This window comes from Poeciliopsis prolifica, unplaced genomic scaffold (genome assembly GCF_027474105.1).
Source record: "Poeciliopsis prolifica strain line A6 unplaced genomic scaffold, Auburn_PproV2 SCAFFOLD226, whole genome shotgun sequence".
In the NCBI taxonomy this organism is placed as follows: domain Eukaryota; kingdom Metazoa; phylum Chordata; class Actinopteri; order Cyprinodontiformes; family Poeciliidae; genus Poeciliopsis; species Poeciliopsis prolifica.
In genome coordinates this window covers 115,115-137,086 of record NW_026562601.1, presented here as the reverse complement: position 1 = coordinate 137,086, position 21,972 = coordinate 115,115, and the positions used below count along the sequence as shown (strand labels likewise).

At 41.3% G+C, this 21,972-nt stretch overlaps 1 protein-coding gene and 1 pseudogene across 1 annotated transcript; both read right to left on the bottom strand.

Moving 5' to 3' along the window:
• Positions 1 to 245: 245 nt before the first annotated feature.
• On the bottom strand, positions 246 to 3,405 carry LOC129357063 (uncharacterized). Its single transcript, XM_055026586.1, has 2 exons — positions 3,385 to 3,405; positions 246 to 1,360 (listed from the first exon to the last, which is right to left on the bottom strand). Exon 2 carries the CDS (start codon positions 1,263 to 1,265, stop codon positions 246 to 248), a length of 1,020 nt encoding a protein of 339 aa, XP_054882561.1. The 5' UTR covers positions 1,266 to 1,360; positions 3,385 to 3,405.
• LOC129357064 (ankyrin-2-like) overlaps positions 1,357 to 21,972 on the bottom strand; it is an 81,063-nt pseudogene continuing 60,447 nt past the window's right edge.

Below are 21,972 nucleotides of genomic sequence, written 5' to 3'. Positions count from 1 at the left end.
TGCAATGTTCTGAATCTTCAACTGATACGGTTGATACTGGTGAGTTTGGCAGAGACTGAGAAATGCTGAGGTGTTGAAAGGAAAATCTGGGACCATGAGAATCTAGACACAAGTTGGAATTTGATGTTTTAACATTTGTAGTCATTTCCAAAAGAGACAAAGATCCGGATTCTAATTCTGCATTGCCTGACCTTAAATTATTCTCCAACTCGTTTGTTTTTACTACAGGGGATTCTGGAAAATACTCAATTCTGGTGCCAATATTCAAAAACTCCTATTTTACTAAAGAATGTCTCCCCACTGTACTGAGGATCTCGTACTTTAGAGATAAGCTTCCAAAGTTCTGCATCAAAAACCAATCTGTAGACTGGTACCCTGATTTCCTTTAAATAAGCCGAATTATTGGTCTGTACTATCACCATGGTCTCAGATGCTTGTGATTCTGATGAGTCAGGTCTCTGTTCTGAAATAGATAAGTTTACATCTGATTGTGCACATTCAATATCTGACATCACACAATCTAGATCTGAAAGAACTGAACTAGGTGACAAGGATTTCTGTTGTGTGTTTTTATTAACTTTTACTAAAGTGTGTTCAAACTCTGGAATGCATGAGTCTAGTGAAACAGGACAGCTTTTCTTAGCAGAATCTACAGATGACTGTCTGCGCTCATTAAATGCTGATGTTATAGACACAAATTCAATATCTGACATAGCAGAAACAGGCGATAAATGCCCTTCCAGTGAAGCGAGATCAGATTCTACCAGAATTTCTCCCAACTCTGTAATGGGTGACTCATGTGAAAGTGGCCCGCTTTCATCCAAGGAATCGACAGATGGAGGTCGGCTCTCACCAAATAATGATTCCAAAGAGACAGATCGAGACTGCATGTCTGAAGCCACTGAAACAGGAGACAGGCATTCATCCAGAATGGTTGAGACATGGGGGTCCAGTAAAACCTGGCTAAACTCTGGGATAGGGGATTCTGGTAACAAAAGGTATGTTTCATTAACAGAATCTACTGAAGAAGCTCTACTGGCACTGAATAGCAAGTCTAAAGAGATACAGCCGTACTCTATATCTGAGGTAACAGAAACAGGTGAAGAATATCTACCTTGTGCAGACAGATTATAGTCTTGCACAACTCGTTCAAACTTTGGTATTGGTGACTCAGCTGAACATGACTTATCTTCCTCAAAGGAACATATGGAGGGAGGTCGGCTCTCACCAAATAATGATTCCAGAGAAGCAGACCCATAATGCATGTCTGAGGAACTTGAAACAGTAAACACAGATCCCTGCAGGGTGGTTTGAGGATGGAGGTCTGTTAAAAACAGGCTAAATTCAGGAATGGGGGATTCTGTTGAGAGAGGATAGTTTCTGTCAACAGAATCTACAGATGACGGCCAAGTTTCACCACATAATGATTCCATTGACACAAAGCTGAATTCTGCATCTGAACATATTGAAACAGGTGAAAAGGATTTCTCCCATAGTGTTAAATGAGTTTCTGAAGCATCTGTGAATGAGGTCTGGAACTGAGGAATAGGGGAATCTAGTGTTAAGGCTTGGTGACTACCTGCAGATCTGCCCGACAGGGAAGAGTCTGGCCTTACCATTTCTAGCAGCATTAGCGATTCAGGTGACAATAGCTGGGATTGTACTTCAGAGTCAGGTGATATTGACCTTTTATACATTTCTACTGACAAATAATTGGTTTGGTCATCAATAGCTTCCCCTAAATTTTCCTGATTACAGTCAGACAATGTGCCATAAAATTGATGGTTTCCTTCTTTGCTTCTAAGTGTTTCTCTTGAATACTGTGGATCATTGATTTGAGAGATTATCCTGGAAGGCTCTGCTTCATAAGCAAAACTGTAGCCTAATGGAGGCTGTTCTGTTTTGACTGCAGGCCGGAAAGCTGAAAACTCTTCAAGTGTGTCTGAAGTTGATATTAAGCATTTCAGATCCTCAGATGTAGGTTGTTGAGACAAAGATGGTAAGGATGTCTCACCAAACATTTTCGTAGCACATTTAACATTCGCATTTGAATTTTTTGCCTCTGAATAAACTGGAGATAGTTGTGTTTTACTGCCATCAGTTGACAGAAGCTTAGTTCTTTCCATGGGGGAGCAATGTTCTGGTCTGTCTCGGTACCATCAGCTTGTAGCGACTCTGTTTGGGATGACTTTTGTTGCACTAGTCTGGCTGACCTTTCTTCTGTCTCTTTTCTTTGTGTTGTTTCAAATTTACCAAGACTTGATTCTTTTGGAATAATGACAGTTTGTGCCAATTCAAGTGCATACTCTTTGTGAAGAAGTTTGTCTGTTTCAGGAGAAGTCAATCTACAATTAGTCTCAGAGCCACAAGATTCAGGAGATAGAGGCCTATCCTCAAAACATGACAACAAAGGCATAGCTTCGTACTCAACAAATGACAATACAGATTCTGTTGAGGATGCGTAATAATTTCTTAGAACTGCATGATGTGCAAAAGACATACACTGTGGTATCGGAGAATCTGGATCCAGACACTCATCAACTGTGTCTGATTCAGGTGAATACCTTCTAACGTCTAACAGTGTGGACTGTGGTGACATTGATCTGTATTCAGGCACTGAATCTGAAGAATCAGATCTGTCAACTTTATGCAGAGAAATTACCCAGTCATCTTCATTTTCACACTGTAGTGTTTGTTGATTTTTCTGTGCGACACATTGCAAATGTTCTTTCTCTAATTGTATGCTACCCTTTGTGAGACTATGAGTGGCCTGAACTTCATCTTTTCTGACTGCTTGAAGGGTGAACTCTCAACTATTACAGAGAGATCCCGAGGCTCTGAATCCCTGGATTCAACACCATACCCATAAAGTCGGTGTGACACTTCATCTGTTTGCTTAGAACATGTCCATTCTGTGAACCTTGTTGTGGGCAAAGCAAGCAGTTCACTCGTAGATTGTTGTGTTGCTGATCCTTTTTCAGATGCCTCATCAGGTTTTGTGAGTTCCATAGAAAGTTTTTTGAAGTCCTGTTCAGCTTGCGCATACTCAAGCAAGCTATCACCAAAATCAGTCATGGACAGTGGCCTATCTTCACAAACACCTGTTTGAGAGTTGTTGAAAGTCTCTCGCAGAGCTGATGGGGAGAGACAGTAATCTATGCTGTCTCCTGTAAGAGTAGTTCGTAGACACTCCAAACTCCACTCCTCGCTCCCCTCTGCCCCTTCGCTTTGAACAACTCCTTCATCTTCACATGGTTCAAAAGTGGATTTGGGAGGTGGGGTGACCTGGGCACACAACTTGGGCCCCCCTTTGTATACAGGGTCTATCACGTGGGAACGGAGGTTGTAGGGAGAGGTGCAGTACAGAGTGAATAAAGGACTTACTTGCTTGAAACTCCCAATATGTGCCATGTCTGTCACTTCTTCATATATACTTTGTGATGAGCTGCAAGAAAACAACAATGTCATATTTGTTTATGCAGGGATATTAGAAAACCCCCAAAGTAATCTGTAGGAATGCATCATGCATATTAAAGTTAAACATAAATTCTTCTGGATGTCAAAACTCGTCATGTGCCTTTTAAATACCTCAGTGCTCAGCCTTGGTCAAAAACAGAAAAGATAATAGTAATTATTTTATGCAGCTTTTGAATTTTTTGTTCTTAAGGGAAAATGTAATGATCCTGTTGGGTCATAGTTTCAGAAATGGGAACTTGAGTTTGTAACTTTGTTTTCACACCTAATAGTTCAGTAGACATGTTATATTTCAGCTGGTGCATTTTTTTTACACTGCACTGTGTGAAACAAACAAAAAGCTTTGAAAAATGCACCAACTATAAACCCATCCCAAGTGTTTATCCACTTGCTTATGGTGTCGCTGCACCAAAAACCTCTGGGGGAAATGACACAAAAACCTCTGAACTCGACATGTAGCCCAACTTCCTCACAAAATATCTTAATGCAAGGGAGTTGTGTCAGGTTTAGCAGTTGTAGGATTTCTCTTTGTTTGGCTAAAGAGCACAAGACATTGTTTTAGTGCAAGACACACGTGTTTGCTTTAGTTGTATTTACTCATCCCTTACAGTCATCATTCCACTTGGCATGTAAAACATTTGAACACCACCAGCATTCACTTCAACCAAACTGAGACCTAAGTTTGTAGAGAAACCAGAGTTTGTTGCGCCACATCAAAGTTAAATTACACATTCACAACTTCCCATTCAAACTGAGCTTTCTAGAAAGTCCAGTGATTAGTCTACTTTGACCAGAGTACAATTAAAATAGACTAAACAGGGATAGTGTGAATGCACCATTTGACTTGAGTGGGAAAATTCAATGTAGTTTCACAAACTAAGGATGAATTGACTGACCAGTGACTGCAGGGTTTTCCCAGTGTATTATAAGCAAAGCGGTCAGTAAAGCTTTACTGACCGCTACTTGCCTCCTCACCAGGCTATGCGTTGCTTGTTTATGTTTTTTGAAAAAAAAAAAAAATATATATATATATATATATATATATATATATATATATATATATATATATATATTAAATTTTTTAATTAATTTAAAAATAAATAAATCAGACTGCAAGAGTCTCTTGCGCTGAGCATTTCACAGGCGTAGCAGAATTATTCTTAAAAGATGGGTTTATAGTTGGTGCATTTTAACAGGCGCGTGGAACAATCACAGCACTGGTGCCTCTACAGATTCCCTCACGCTGTTCCTGCTTGATTTCTGAAGTTTATCTAAGCGTGAAAATCTGAAAAACCTATAAAGCTCAGGCAACCAAAACAGTTTCTGTGGTGCTTTTGAAAAACTCAACAGACATGAAATGAAAGAGCTACTAAAGTCACATAAATTAAATCTCCCTTTGTCCCTCTGTAGCCAGCAGAGACGGCGTACAGAGGATTTAACTCATCATGCAGGGCTGGTCCAAGGTTGAATAAGGCTTTGTGAAGAATTTGAGTCAGAGGCCCATCAGCACTACTAACAGCATTTCACCATGGACTTAGATACATTTGCGACAGGGGCCTTGTTTAATTGGCCAACCTTAAAGCAATTAGTGATAATTGTAATTTACTGAGATGGATTTGTGAACCAGACCTCAAACTCAAAGATTAAACTCACAGCATCAGATTGCAGCTATCATAATAAAACTAACTAACTATGAAGATTGTGCTTTGAATTTTAAAAAGTAAACTTCCCCACTAGTTAAAATACAAAATGTAAATGTTAAGCAATTCAAGAACTTTTAGTTAATGTATGCTGAAAACCATTAAATCTAATTTAGCAGTATTTATATTTTCAATTAACAAATGTTACACTTACGTAAATGTGGTCTGTGTTCAAATATTAGCAGTTTTGTGGCCTCTGCAGGCCTTGCACTTCTGTTAATTCACAAAATTTCAACTTACTTTGTTGTTTCCAACTCTCTTTGCAGTTTTTCTCTTTGGGCTTTTTTCATGAATCCTGGAGCCATGGGATCTGCCTCAACTCGTCCTGATGTTTCATGAAGCGATGATAAGCTAGTAGAAAGCTCCTCTGCTGATACCACAGGAACTTCTTGAACTAAAACTGGGCTCCTGCCAGCAGCTTCCTTACATCTGTCTGACCTGGACTGTCAATGTCTTCATGAATGTTGCCAAAACCTGTTGGAGCATTCAGGGGCGGACGAAACACAAAATCCTGTTAACTATTAAAAAGTTCCACAACCAGTTTAAATAACATCCAAATCACAAGTCTGTATAAAATAAAAAATATATATATTGCAACTTTTCACACCTTCGCTATGGTCCATCATAAGGGTTTGTTCAATCTCTGCATAGGTATGTGAATTTGTCTCCTCTTCAGCAGATTTGTCTATCTTGGTTTCAATGAGATGAACAATGTCCATCCGGTTGATCTTTGTCAACCTCTTTAAAAGTGTTGATTCTGCTGAAACACAAAAAAGACAGTTAAAAAATTTAATATTAACTCTGAAAAAGAAGAAATTTGGGTCATTCCTATTCAGGTGAAAAAAGATATTTACACCTACTATTTTTCTCAGTTTGACATTCAATCAGAAAAAGATTTCCATGTTTCAGATTAGTTTGTACTTGCCACATTCCAAGACAGTGAAAGACAATTATTGGGATACACTATGTACACTCTATGTAAATGTGTCGAATGTACAATTGTTTACAAAAGCATAAAGAAAACAACAACTGATACGATGGTTTCAAACATTACTCTTATGATTCTGGCCCGTCTGCCTTCTCTGTTTTCCTCCTCAGCTCTTCTTCTTCTCCTTCTTGGTTTTAATGGCAGGTGACATCCAACATTAAGACGCATTATCACCATCTGCTGTGCTTGAGTGTGAGCCAGGGGATTTTCTTTTTTCAACCTAACCTAAATTCTTAAACACAATCTTATCCTGTTCTCTCTCATCCTTACTGATAACTCTGCCTGTGAATTATTTTTAAAGCGACAGTTTTTATAGTTATATTTACATTATTGACATCTTAACTGGATTACTCCAAACCTAAGGCCTGGGGGATTTTCTTACTTTTATTTTTACTTTACTTTTCTTTATCTCCAAGTTAAACCTGACCTCAAGGACATGAGCAGTATTTTACAACGACTTCAGTTTATAGAAATGAAGATCAAACTGCTGGAGGTGAACTTGAAATGAGACGCTTCCTGTGAACCCTTCTTCAAATCAACAGAGAGGTCGTGCGCCCTGCACCGAGCAGCTCACCCTGGAACGCTCTGAGTGCCAAGCCGAAACGGGAGTCTGGCACTGTGGATCCGATGAGACGATTATCAGGGAGAACCCCGCACACGGACGAATCAGCGTGGCCGGCTCTGAGCCGAAACCCACCTTCAACTTCAACACCTGCTCCACCAAAGAAAGACAAGCAGCTGCAACCAAAACGCCTCCACCGACCCCACTGACCCCGCTGACCCCGCTCCCAGGGACAAAGCAACCAGCAAGAGCCTCAAAACATTCTGACTCTGTGGGAATCCCACTGAAAAACAGATTTTCTGCACTCCTGCCTGAGTCTGAGTGAAACTTTGCCTTCAAACATCAACAGTGAGGCAAGACCAACACATCCATCCCCCAAAGCTCCAAAGGACAAAGTGACCACCAGGAAAACAAAAGGCGTCCCAAAAGTGCTTATTGTTGGACATGAGGCAGTAAAGGGAATCAGTGATGTTTGCAATCCCAGGAAAACAAGAGTGATGTATTTTTCTGGTGACACTGTATCTGATTTAACCAACAAACTGCTTTCTCTAACCACTGATCAGCCAGATATTAAGACTTTAGTTGTGCATGTTGGAGCCAACGATCTGGCAAAGCAAAAGTCTGAGATTCTGAAAAAGGACTTTAATATTCTTCTGAACACTATGGGAAAATTAAAAATGAAGTTATTTCTCAGTGGTCCATTCCATCACCTCAATAGGGAGACGAAAAACACTCCAGTCTGCTCACGATCAACAAATGGCTGATTAAAAGCTGCTCTACCAGCTCAGTGACCTTCATGATAACCTCTGGATCTATTGGCAGCGCTTTCACCTTTTTGGAAGAGGAGGATGCAATCTTAATAAACATGGGATAAAGCTACTCACTGCAAACCTTTTTTGTTTTATCAACAAGGACAGAAACAGGATCATCGCGTCAGAAGAACAGGCTCAAGGATGTCTGACTAGGATGGAGCCCGCCGCATATCAGGAGGATAATATTCCAAACCAAGCTGATAAATCGACTGGAGACGGAGCGACTGCTTCCCTTGCTCCTTCCCCCCTCCCTCTCTGCTCCTCCAATCATTCACAGGATTCAATAGATACCAATGAAGAAACGTCTTCTGGACCAGAGTTTCTTAAATTTACAGATGGAATGAATCAACAGGTTCATCTCGGCACGTCTCTCCTTAGTACTCAGTAGCAGACCTCACTACATTTAAGCAACCTGCCCTGACTTTCCAGAGGATCCATCACTCTGTGTCTCTGAGGTCAGAGGTCAGGGACCAGATATTATCTTTACACCTGTCTCAATCCAGAATGTGTCTGGCCCCCGGGTTCTGCAGAACAGGACATTACCTCCGGATCACGACAAGAAAATGTACAAAATACAGAAATACAAATTAAAGCCACAAGCGGCGTCGTGCGGCCCTCGCAGCCAAGCGCCGTTGCGGCCTATTGGCCACCGCGGGGTACTAGCAACCACCTCCCGCCAGCCACCACAGCAGCTCTCACGCAGTTTTTAGCACCTCCGCCCGCACCGCACCGCGGGAGCTGTTGCGCAGTTTCCAGATATAATAGTTTTTTTTCATGGCGAGTAGGTGAAATTTGACCCCTGCTAACCCCCTTTCAGCATACTCAAAAACTCACCGTTTAGATAACTTTAGATGGGACATGCCTTATTAACAGACTAACCGAGTTTGAAGCTGATCAAGACTATGTAACTATCACGCAACACTAAAACATGGAAGGGAGGCTTTTTTTTTGCAGATGTCATAAACAATGCTGGAGCTTTATTTGCAACAGTTGACAGACTCACAAACCCTCCCATGATGTTACCATCTGAATTCAATCTAATGCTGATGGAACAAGCTTTCCAACTTCTTTCAGAGAAAATTCAAAAAATCAGAGGATTAATTATTGCTGTACCTAAACAAAACAAATACAGGAAAAATGACCCACTTTCAACTATTTAATTATAAAATCCTAGAAGAAATTATAAGTCAATTAAGTTCAAGCTCCTGCTGTCTGGATGTCCTTCCACACATTTCTTGAAGAAAGTCCTGCCTGTTATTGTTACTGATCTGATCCAAATAGTAACTCATCGCTTACATCAGGTGTTTTCCCCAGGCTTTGAAAACAGCAGTTATCAAACCACTGCTAAAATAGAACAATCTGGACAAATCACTACTGCAGAATTACAGGCTGACCTCTGACCTCCCTTTCATCAGCAAAGTTATTGAAAAAACTGTGTGCAAACAATTAGTTTCCTCATGATGACCAACTGCTTTGACTCTTTCGTGCTCACCACAGCACGGAGACTGGCCTAGTCAAAGTATTCAATGATATCCATATAAATACGGACTGTGGGAGAACCACAGTGCTGGTTCTGTTGGACCTCAGTGCAGCTTTTGACATTTTACTGAATCGACTGGAGAGTTGGGTTGGACTCTCTGGTTCGGTGCTCGACTGGTTTGAATCTTACATAAAGAACAGGGATTTCTTTGTTTCAATTGGAAACTTCTTATCAAAGAGGTCAAAGGTCACATGTGGGGTACCCCAAGGTTCAATCGTAGGACCCCTCTTATTTAATATTTATATTCTCCCACTAGCTCAGGTTATAACAGGAAATAATATTAGCTACCATAACTATGCAGATGATACTCAGCTCTACATTACGATGTCACCAGGTGACCTTTGACCCCATCCAATCACTGAATAAATGCTTAGAACAGATAAATGTGTGGATGTGCCAAAACTTTCTCCAGCTGAACAAAAACAAAACTGAAGTCATTATTTTTGGACCTAAAGAGGAACGATCTAGAGCTATAGATCTAGAGCTATAGATCTAGAGTCAATGCACAGCTTCAATTATTACAACTAAAAACTAGAGATCAGACCCGAAACCTGGGAGTAGTGATTGACTCGGACCTGAACCTTGCGAGCCACAAAAAGACGATTACAAAGTCGGCCTTCTATCACCTGAAGAACATCTCCAAGATTAGAGGACTAATGTCTCAGCCAGATCTAGATCTTCACAGGCCTGTCCAACAAATCAATCCTCCAGCTGCAGCTGATCCAGAAGCTGCTACTAGCACCACTAATTTTTTACTCTTCTACATCGTCCATGGATTGCAGACACTGGCCAAAGTTCCCTCTGCTCATGCTTTTGCTATGAAGAGTCAACAAGTCTGTAAGAAAATTATGACCAGAATGTCGGGGGTGCAATCCAGGACTGCCAACCGCCACAGTGTTTTTTTGGAATGGTTCTCCTCCATTCCTTTCTCCATAAGCCTTTCATTGCATTACTAAATAGTTTGAATGAAATTTCAGGTCCTTAGTTTTGACTGTTAAAATATTACACTTAAGGTTCAAAATTATGCAAATTTGAAGGCCTGAGGATGCATCATGCTTCTCAGTGCAATGCTGTTAGGCAAAATAAACTTTCAACCTGGTTATATATATATATATATATATATATATATATATATATATATATATATATACATATATATATATATATATATATATATATATATATAGGCTGATTGGATAGCTCAATACATAAGTCATCACTCTTTTACAAATAGGCTACTGGAACAAGACGTAAATGGGCGAGAGGTGAAAACTTGGATCTGTTGGAATGCTACTACTCAAGTAACCCTAAATAGAGAGGTTACATGCAAAGACTGGGGAAGGAATGGTTACTTCGACATCCCCAGTCAACACTAAGTGCTAAACAACTAGTAGCTCAGTGTTCCAACATCTGCAAATGACAATTGCTGTCACAACTTGAGATTGACGAGATACAACACAAATGCTACGGCAAAAAGGAGGAACCTGGATGTCAGAACTGTGGGGACTTAAGAACAAGTCCCCACCCAGACAGGGGATGCACGGCCCCAATGAATGAATCAGAGCTGAATGAGACAGCTGCTGACCTGAGAGAGAGAATCATGATCCGAATGACAACCAGACCTCCTCAGCGCCAATTACAACGGCTGAGTGAAGTACCATCAGAAAGTCTCATTGAGAATGTGAATGCAGCATTGAGAACGATCCCTACCAACACCATGACAGAAACCAATGAGCTGATCTACAACTAAGCATCAGTGATCCTTGAGATACTTGGCTATAAGAGCAACCATGAGACCCAATACCCACCATGGAAAAGACGGTTAGAGGCTAAAATCAAGGTAACAAGGAGGGAAGTGAGCCAACTGTCAGAGTTCCACAAGGGTACAATGAAAAGACCAGTACCCAGAAAGTACAGGCAGATGCCCATACCTGAAGCACTTGAAACTGCCAAACAGAGGCTCCAAGCCTTGGCCAGCCGCCTAAAGATATACACAAGGGAGAATGAATCTAGAAGGATTAACCAGCTCTTCTCCACTCAACCAGCTAAGGTGTACTCTCAATGGCAGGGTAATAACAACGGAGCAGACCCACCAAGGCTGGAGACGGAACAATACTGGAAAGGCATATGGGAAAGGGAGGCGTCCCACAACAGCAATGCACAGTGGCTGATCTCTCTACGAGAGGACCACAGCAACCTCCCTGAGCAAGCCCCGGTAACCATCACTGTGACAGATGTTCAAGAAAGAGTCTCAGGCATGAAAAGCTGGACAGCACCAGGGCCTGATATGATCCATGCCTACTGGCTAAAGAAACTCTGCCCTCCATGAGCGACTGGCAGCCCAAATGAACCAGCTGCTACAAAGTGGGACTCACCCTGAATGGTTAACTGAAGGGCGGACAATCCTAATCCAGAAGGATCCATCAAAGGGTCCAGTCCCACCCAACTACCGACCAATAACCTGCCTCTCCACAACCTGGAAGCTCATGTCAGGCATTATAGCGGCCAAGATAAGCAAACACATGGATAAACACATGAGCACGGCACAGAAAGGTATCGGCGTAAATAGCAGAGGAGCCAAAACACCAACTCCTCATAGACCACACAGTTGCCAGAGACTGCAAAACCCGACACACCAACCTGTGCATGGCTTGGATTGATTACAAGAAAGCCTATGACTCAATGCCGCATACTTGGATCATTGAATGCCTAGAGATGTATAACATCAACATGATTCTGAGAGCCTTCATTGCAAACTCGATGAGGCTGTGGAAAACCACCCTTGAAACTAACTGCAAACCACAAGTGTCCATCAAATGTGGCATATACCAAGGAGATGCTCTGTCCCACTGCTGTTCTGCATAGGCCTGAACCCCCTCAACCAAATCATCAACAAGACAGGCTACGGATACCGACTCAAAATGGGGCCAACATCAGTCACCGTCTCTACATGGATGACATCAAGCTGTACGCCAAGAGTGAGCGAGACATCGACTCACTGATCCACACCACCAGGATCTACAGCACGGACATTGGGATGTCATTCGGACTAGAGAAGTGTGGTCGGCTGATCACAAAGAGGGGGAAGGTCATCTGCAAAGAAGGAGTCTCACTCCCACAAGGAACAATAGCAGACATAGAGTACAGTTACAAGTACCTAGGTATACCACAAGCAAATGGCAACCTCGATGAGGCCACAAGGAAAGGAGCCACAGCTAAATACCTCCAACGAATAAGGCAAGTCCTGAGAAGCCAGCTCAATGGCAAGAACAAAATCCGTGCGATAAACAGCTATGCCTTGCCAGATACCCTGCTGGAATAATTAGCTGGCCAAAGGAGGAGATAAAAGTCACAGATATTAAGACCAGAAAACTACTAACAATGCATGGAGGGTTCCATCCCAAATCCAGCACCCTGAGACCGTACACGAGCCGCAAGGAAGGAGGCAGAGGACTAGTGAGTGTGAGAACCACTGTCCAGGACGAAACAACTAAGATCCATAAATACATCAGGGACAAAGCCTCAACAGACAATGTGCTCAATGAATGTCTCCAACAACAGGGAATGGAGGTTGAGGTGCCAGAGATACCATCATGGGAGGACAAGCCCCTACATGGGATGTACCAAAAGCAACCAACTTTTGGTACATCCAAACTGAAGTGGCTGATATCAGTAAGTCCTACCAATGGCTGGAAAAAGCTGGACTCAAGGACAGCACAGAGGCCCTCATACTGGCCGCCCAGGAACAGGCCCTAAACACCAGAGCAATAGAGGCCCAGATCTACCACACCAGACAAGACCAAGGTGTAGGTTGTGCAAGGAGGCCCCTGAGACAGTCCAGCACATCACAGCAGGGTGCAAGATACTGGCAGGGAAAGCGTACATGGAACAACATAACCAAGTGGCAGGCATAGTGTACAGAAACATCTGTGCAGAATATGGACTGGAAACCCCGAGATCAAAGTGGGAAACACCCCAAAGGTGGTGGAGAACGCCAGAGCTAAGATCCTGTGGGACTTCCAGATCCAGACAGACAAAATGGTAATGGCGAACCAACCAGACATTGTCGTGGTGGATAAACAACAGAGGAAAGCCGTTGTGGTAGATGTAGCAATACTAAGAGATTGCAACATCAGGAAAAAGGAGCACGAGAAACTGGAGAAATACCAGAGCCTCAGGGAAGAACTGGAGAGGGCCTGGAAGGTGAAGACCACAGTGGTGCCTGTGGTCATCGGGGCCCTCGGGGCAGTAACCCCCAAACTGGAGCAGTGGCTACAACAGATCCAGGAACAACATCAGACATCTCAGTCCAGAAATGTGCAGTCCTTGGCACAGCCAAGATACTGCAGGACCCTCAAGCTCCCAGGCCTCTGGTAGAGGACCCGAGCTCAGAGGATAAGAACCACCCGCGGTGGGTGAGAAGGGAATTTTTATATATATATATGGTATATATGGACTTTGAACCTCTTACAATCCGGTGCATCTATTGGTCCGATTTCACGAAACCCCAAGAGTAGTCCAAATTTATCTGTTCAATTACATTATTGCACTTCACGAAATAGACTTTGTCATGAAGGAACCTCTCATGATATTGGGGAAGTTTAAGCTTGACATGAAAGTCTGCATGTCAAAGGCCATAAGGAATGGGCTAGAAGTCCATCTATTCAGTTATGAGCAACTTGTGGTCGAGTATCCAAAACATTTGGCCCAATTCAGACCACTTAAAAAGTTAATTCTACCAAAGTCTATATTTATATGTATCAAGTAACTATATGTAAATTTTAGGGTTAGGGCTAGAATTTTAGCAAACAAAACAATGACAAAGTGCCTTCTTATACAGTTCATCTGGTTTCAGCTCTGTTGGAAATATTGACCTGAGGCACGATGTCCTTCTGTCACAGTCCAAAGGTTCAGAAGGGCATGGCTTTGATCTTGCAGAGAATTTGGGTTTTCAGTTCTTATCATGTTGATCTTCTCCTCACTGAAGTCCAATTCTCGTGCCAACTCTGTTGACAGGGAAGAAGACAAGTTAAATTCATTCTGTGGCTCCAAGAACAAAACATCCAGATTTTGTTTTAATAAGAAAGTACACATTTTCAAAATTTTAGCTTGACGTTTGCTATATAGTGTGACTCACCCGTCCAACTGAAGCCCAGGTGATCAGCTATAATGGCCAACCGTTGCTCATTTCTTTCTGCTTCATCCTGTGGATCTACTGCAAACAGCACCAGACATTCATAAATGATCAAAGTCATAAGATAAATTACATTCACAAACATGATCTGAAAAGAATTCACTGGCTTTCTTTTTATAATTCCAGTTACCAGTTTGGCTTCCTAAGCACTTCATAGAAATCCTTTTTTTTCCCAAAACTTAACCTAATTTTTGTTTCCAATTTTCTAATGAGTAAGTGAAATATGTTTCAGTGGCTTTATAAAGCCTTTAGATCAGTCTTGAGATGTTCAAAATACATAGAAGGAAAGAGAGATTGCAATACATCGACAAAAGATCTCCAGTAACACAGCAACAAGGATCTTCAGGTACAAGGGGACAAAACTACAAGAGACAGAGAGGCAGCACCTTTACAGCTAGAGCACTAATGACGTAGAAGAGATAGAGAATAGCCCCTATAACTGGGGATACCTTGACTTTGGACTTTATCATCTGGAATTCGCTGCATCTGTGTCTCAACAGGGTCCCACAGTGGTCTAATGGGAAAGACGTCTCCTGAGGGTGGGAACTGCAGATCTGGGAAGGGTTCTCTTTCAATAATGGATGGATCAATAAGACTTATCTCATCATCTGAGAGAGCAGTCACAGCTTCTTCATCTTTATCTGTCTCAGCCTGTGCCAACCTTGCCACGACTTTTGCTGCTTCATCACTGATCTCTTCAAAGAACTCAATAGACTGTTTCTGTGGTTTGCTTTTTGGTTTAGTGTTTGAATGACATGAGTGAGTAGTTTTGCCACGGACTGGCAACCTGGACTGAAAACCTTTAGATCTTACAGACTCAACGCTCACAGGACTATCCTGCACCTTTTTAATAGGTGATCTCGTAGACTCCCCCTCACAGAAGCTTTTGGCTTTAGAAGATTGTCTTAGTTTTAAAATCAGAAGGGACCTGCATCTGTCTCAGATTTTCTCCTAGTACCCTTTTTTACAGAAACTTTAAGCTTTTCTCTTGATCAGATTCCATACGTTTGGCATGAGAATCAGGTTTGGCAGAGCTAGTCTTGATAGGTATCCTGGATTTAGAGTCTGAAATAAAGTAGGTCTCTTTTTTAAAAGCTGTTAGGAGGGCGACATGAGAGGGTGAGGGAATTATAGATTTTGCTCGACTTTGAGGAACAGACCTAGCTTGTGCTTTGGCTGTGCTTTGTATCTTACCATTTTGGGAAGCACCTTTAAGTGGCTGCTTGCCTGTTGTTTTGTGGGCTTCTACCACTGACTTTGTTTCTTCTGGGGAGGAATCAGAGGACTCTTGGCCTTGCTCAGAGTAAACCGATCTAGTTACAGTAGTTTCTGCAGTCTGTACATTTGTTATTGGTTGTTCAGTTGTTTCTAAATCTAATGATCCTTCACTTTGTTGTTTTCAGTTTTCGTCTCAAAAGGTTCGGCATACCAGATCTTTCTTTGAAGTTTTAGCAGAAGCTGAAATGCCCATTTTGGGGATTTTAGATTTGGACGTATCAGCTTTACAGCCTAACTGATCTCCCTCCGATGGGGACTGAAGCTGCGAATCAGTAATATCTTTTAATATTGCATCTTCCCCAATGTCAAGCTCCAATGTTAAATTGAGACCTATTGCTGATTCTCCAGCTGATCTATTTTCTTGCCTGGATTCATTTACGTTAGGCTCCTCTAAAAACTGGTCACCTATCTGAAAAAAGCAAAGCCACCCCCCTCCTCTTCATAGCTTCTCTTTGTCATATCAATCGCACCACTCCGTGTCATTTCAAAGAGCTTCCCTTCCTGGAAAAGAAAAGGGTTGGGCTCACTGGTAGGACTCTCTTCTGTTGGTGTTCTACCAGGTGTGGTGTCTGGAGTTGCTTGCACAGACTGACGGTCCATCACCAGATTCAGGATCTTCTGTTCTTCATCTTTTACACGTGCTGCAAAAGTGACATCATCTTCTCGCATGGCAGACCATGGTTCAGTCTCCACTCTTGCAGTTACTCCTTTTGATTCAGTTCTAGGAAGATTTGATGTCTCATTCTCTTCTTCACCATCATTGTAGATAAGACTTCATATTTTGTTTGACTTGTAGCAACTCCAGGACAAAGCTCAGCTTTCGGTGCTCCTGCATGACCCCATCTATCCTCTTTCACCTCATCTGTTACATTGCAATTTGGTTTTTGCATTCCTGTCTGTACTTTGCTAACATCTAACATATGACCTGTATTATCTACATTATCACTTGACCTTTTCAAACTCTCCTGTTTTTTGTTCATCTGTCCTGTTTTCAACACTTGAAGTTGCTGATGTTGTGTTACAAACATGGTTAACAGCTTCAGTAAACGATGGGACTTCATCCCATGAGGTTTTCAGATTGGATTTTGATGCTGGTCTGAGACAGAATGAGATCCCTCTGAAGTGACAGTGGCTGATGTATTCTTGACCTCTTTGCTCTGGGTTCCATCATGCACACCTGCTGAAAAAGGAGAGGGAGGTTGTACTTTAATATCTGGACCAATAAAATTAGCTAATTTTGAATCTTCTGTGTGTCTATTGAGTCGACATTCAATTTGCAAAAACTTTTCAGTGCTGGGCTTTAATGTTTCACAACTGTTATCCCTGTCTTGTCATTTCCTGAGAAAAACAAGTCTTTGCTAAACCTCCTGTTGCTCTTTGGGTCTTGTTCCATTTGATTAAATGTTTTTATTTTGGCAGCCATCTTAAACATTTCCTCCTCTGGAGTGATTTCTTTCTTAGCTTCATAGTTGTATGTTGCATCATCCTCTGCTGGGTCTTCAGGGATAGCAGCCGGTTTGAATGAAATGCAAAGAAATGCATTATCAAGGAGTCTGGGGTTTACCTCATAACTTACCTCTTCAGAACTAGGTGTATCAGGGGAGAGGAGACTCTTACCCGAACTTGTCATCTGAGATGTCTGCTCACAACTGTCATCATCAGCAGTATTTTCAGGGTCTCCAAGCAGCCTACCATGAAAAGCATCTTGGGGGAGGTCTTTGGCCTTAGAGTGTGATGTGTAGGTAGACGGCGACTTAGCATTGTGTACCGGTGGGAATGATGAGTGGCTTTTTTGCTGTACAGGACTGCTCTCCAGGGAATCACAAGGGGATGATTCTGTGGTTGGACTGGGCTCAATAGAGTCTGGGGATTTATGTGACGAATTTTCTTCAATCAGAGGACTACCTTCTAAAGAGTCTCTATGGCTTATTGTCAAAGAGTCATCAGCTAATGGACTGAGGGCATCCAATTCTTGCTTTAAAGGTAGGTCAAAGCTTTCATCATATTTACATGGGGATCTAGACACTGGAGAACCAATTAATGGCAATGTTATCTGATCATCAGGGCTATTGTCATCACTAAGAAATGTTTCTACCGTTTCTGAAACTCTCTTAATAAGATTTTGAGGTCTAGTTGGCTTAGATTCAGCCCTCGTAAGAGACATTGACTCACTTGTTGTGTGTCATCTGCCCTCGCTGGAAGAGACACGGAGTGTCAATTCTGTTGATACCTGGTGACCAGAGTCTCCAGACTTGTCCTTGTCTGTAAGGTCTTTAACTTTTGTGGAAGTTGTTGACAATGTTGTAGTTGACTGCAGTCCATACAGACTCTCAGGGGTTCTGCCTGAACTAGTCAACCCTTCATGTTTGTAACTGTCTTCTGAGTTAAGGTGATCTCCATAACTGCCACTTAGTGATTTGACCACACCCTCATGTTTACAGTTCTCAGAGCTATTGTCAATGCCACCATTTCCAAAGTCTAGTGTTTCAGATGGTTCTGAGTGAGTGCTAAATTTGATTTCTATATATTTTTCCTGCAAAGTAGTCTGTTTTTTGGCATTTTTGGGATCCAACAATACTTCTTGACCTTGTGAGGCATGTGAGGTCATTGCTTTCATCATAGATTTTGACTGAACAGATTGAGATGGTGTGGCTTTCTCTGATCTTGTTGCAGCTGTTTTAACCTCAAATAACCCCGACTTTCTCTTTGAAGGATCCTGTCCTGTTTGGAATGCTTGCATCAGTTCTTTAACTGACATTGTTTCCTCAAGCTTTTCCGATTCAGCTTTTGGGGACTTAGGAAGTTTGGATTTAGATGATTCTTTGGCTTTTGATGATTTACGTGCAACAGGCAAATGTGAGGGTTTGCTTCCAGTGGCTTTTTTGCTCTTTTGTTCAGCCTCAACTTTTTGTTGTAAGGCTTTGACTTTGTCCTTTATTGACCCTATAGGGGTTTCTTCGATCACTGGGGACACGGGTGATGCAGGAGTAGGAGCTGTTGGTATGCTAAGAAGAGCTCCTGCTTCTGTTGATCCCTCTGCCTGCTCATGATCTTTTCCCTTCCTTCTAACTGATTTGTTAACATCACCAGTTATGTTTCTTTCATGGGATTTGACTTGAACAGAAGGTTTTGCATTTTTCCGTAGTACATCAGTGAATTTTTCTTGGACACCTATCTCTTTTTTAGTCTTTACTTTGGCACTCACTGGTGCATCCAGGAGGTATTCTTTAAGGTCACCACTGCTCTTGATGGCTTTTGGTCTGGGAGCCCCTCTCTTAGCCTTACTGTCACGCAAGATGGGCTCCTGAACTCCTAGGGCAGCCATGTTTTTTGCCTCTTCTATTTCAGAGTCTGAGAGGAGTACCCACTCTTCAGCAATTTTAGTTGCGCTAGCTGCCGCCTCTACCACCTCATCCTCATATGTTCCACTTCTCAGTATCTCACTGACTTTCTCAAGGTCCTCCTTGACTTTCTCCAGGTCCTTTTCCATTATTTCTAAAGGTTCTCCAGAAACCTCCTCTGTCCCCTTCTCTAGACCACACCTTCCTAAGGAAGGGGATTTCTCTGTCGAGTCTGCGGTCAAGATGGCAGTCATTTTGATCAAATCCTGTTTCATCTCTGACACGTCGGACAGAAGGTCTGGTTCTCGAATCAGCTCAGATTTCAGGACTGAAGTCTCCGTCTCTTCATCTTCCATTTGGAAGAAGAACAAGTAAGGAGTAAAGAAAAGCAAAAATTCAAATGAAAGGAGACAAACATTGGAGAAGGTGGTCAGGATAAGATTGGAACAGGGTACAGGGATCATAGGACATTATATTCACAATGGGTTCTACGGTAGGAATTAGGTTTATACTTTCTCATGTTTCAGGAAATTATGATTGAGTTAATTCCAATAAAAAAACAAAAAACAATGAGAAAAGATAGCAGGAAATAACTTGCTTAAGCTCTCGCACCCACACTCGCAAGACCAAACCATTAAGCAAAACAAAATATGACAAGTATAAGGAAATCAATATATACAGCATAGAAAAGGACAACGCAAGACATAAGGACGCTGAGGGATCTCAAGATTGCTCAGAAGTAGGACATATGTCATGTAATGATGACAAAATTGCTTTTAAAAAAGAAAACAACAATTGACTTGCTGAAGAAAGCCAGTGAAATGCTACTGATAACAATTTAAAATGTCAATGTCAATTTATAAACCATTTTAAAAATGGCTATAAACTGCACCAATATATTCTTAAAACATGTTTGGTCCTTTAGGAATTTGAAAATATTCAACAATGTTTAAAAAAACCATGAGAAAATGCATTAATTAGCAACTTCTGAATAAAATGACAAAAATATAACTGAAGAAATTAGTTCTCAGTAATGATATAGAAATAAACATTCATACACACCCATAGAAACACACAAAGTGATGTTAGGCAAGTTATTTCCATGCAAAGCAAAGGGAAGTGCAAAGGGTGAGGACATGGAAGAGAGTGAATGGAGTTAAACAGTTTTGCTTGTGGTTCGTTTAGAAAAACCCTCCATCTGTCAATATGTGCCCATGCATGCAGCGCATGTAACTCCTGTGAATTAAGAATGCTTCATATATATTGGAGTATAACATGAGCTTTATACTAAATACTTGAAGGTTTTAGTGTTGGATGGCAAGGCTTGGGAGGCGGTTAGGTGGAGAACTGCTGCTTGATTTACTACAACAGCAGAAGCTACAGCAAGTGCTACATTAAATGCATAAATTGTTTTGGGTCAAATTTTAGCTATCTATATTGAACTTATTAAAACAATTAAACAAAGATGCACATGGATCCTTCTTCTAATTTACAAATGTTGCAGAGGGAATATTTTGGTAGACCTGCATAAGAGCAAATACCATCACAAATATCTTCTCTCCAGTCAAAACTGTCCTTTAAATGAACAATTTTGAACTCTGAAGGTTCAATTGTTAAATTAATGACAACTGTAAAGGTGAAACTACAAGCAAAGGCAAGTTAAGTAGCTAAGCCTCAGGAGAAACAGAACAACAACATGGGGAGGGATGGCTGGGGAAAAAAAGCTTGAATTATGAGGAAATAGTTGAGAGCAGGCTAGATATGTTAATGTATGCTTTTAGTTATTATGTATATTGGATATATTCCTCATACCATTGCTTTTGTTAATGAGATTAAATTAGACATTACACATCAATAAGTCTAAAATGTGTTTTGTGTCCAGAATTTCTTTAAGAATAGATGAAATAAATGAAAGGAATAGCTTACATTTGTCAAAGGTTCTGCCGGTCTGAAAGAGAACACATAGAATGGCTTACAGTTAGTTTGCTTAGATGACCAGGGCTGTGTAAAAAGCACCAAGACTACTTGGCAAAAACTACACTCAACATATACTGTACATCACATTCATTAATGCATCTTAAAGAAATTCTAATCTTATCAACTATGTCATTAACAAGCGAGGATGTTGCAAAATCCCATTTAGTGCTAATGGTCACGCAGTGAAACGGATAATCAGCTGGGAAGAAAGGGGAAGAGGAAACAGCGGCTGCTTTTACCTGTTCCTCATGCTCTTGGTCTGAATCTGAGTCCTTATGAAGCAAAAAGCAGCAGGAAAGAAGAAGGGAGTGCAGATAAACACAGGAGCAGTAAAAACAGGTGGAAATGCATGTTCAATGTAGGAACAAACAGCCTGTCACATCTGTCAAACTTCAACTGACAGATGGAATAAAAACACTGAAGACTTAGTTTAAAGACTGGAGTCTGGATTACACCTGAAAAACTGCCACAACCGTTCCTCTTCATATCTGGAGATGGCGTTGCCTGTTGCAACAGTAACGTAATAATGCTGGTAATGATTGTTTGCCACTTGATATGTTCAAATAGTGCCATACAGACCATTTACCTTTAACTGTTTTCTTCTGCTTAGGCATGTTTTTCAAAATCATACTTACATGTATTTTATATAAAACACAAAAGCAAGTTTTAAATTATGATAAAAATTTTATTGGACACAGGCCAATCCAAAACCTTCCTTTTGTTTATTGATGCCATTCAGAAGAGGACCTGCTGGTTTGGTTTGGATTATTGTTCAAGTTTGATTAAGCTGAAGGTCTTGAGCCGTTTCTTGGACATTCTCTTTTGCTGAATCAACAAAGCAGTCTCAGGCAATTACACCACCACCATGTTTGACTGTCAGTTTGATGATTTTTGATTTTAAATTGTGTTAGTTTTAGGTCAGGAAAGAGTCTGTTGTGCCCCCCTGGACTGGAAGCTATTTTTTCACAAACTAACCAAGTGAGTATAGTAATGTTTTTGGATGCAGATAGTGTTAGCTAAATGATGTCTATTCCACAACAATATATCATGCTAATCTGTTAAAAATAGGCTATTAATTTTGCTATTCAAAAGTGGGTAGAACTGCT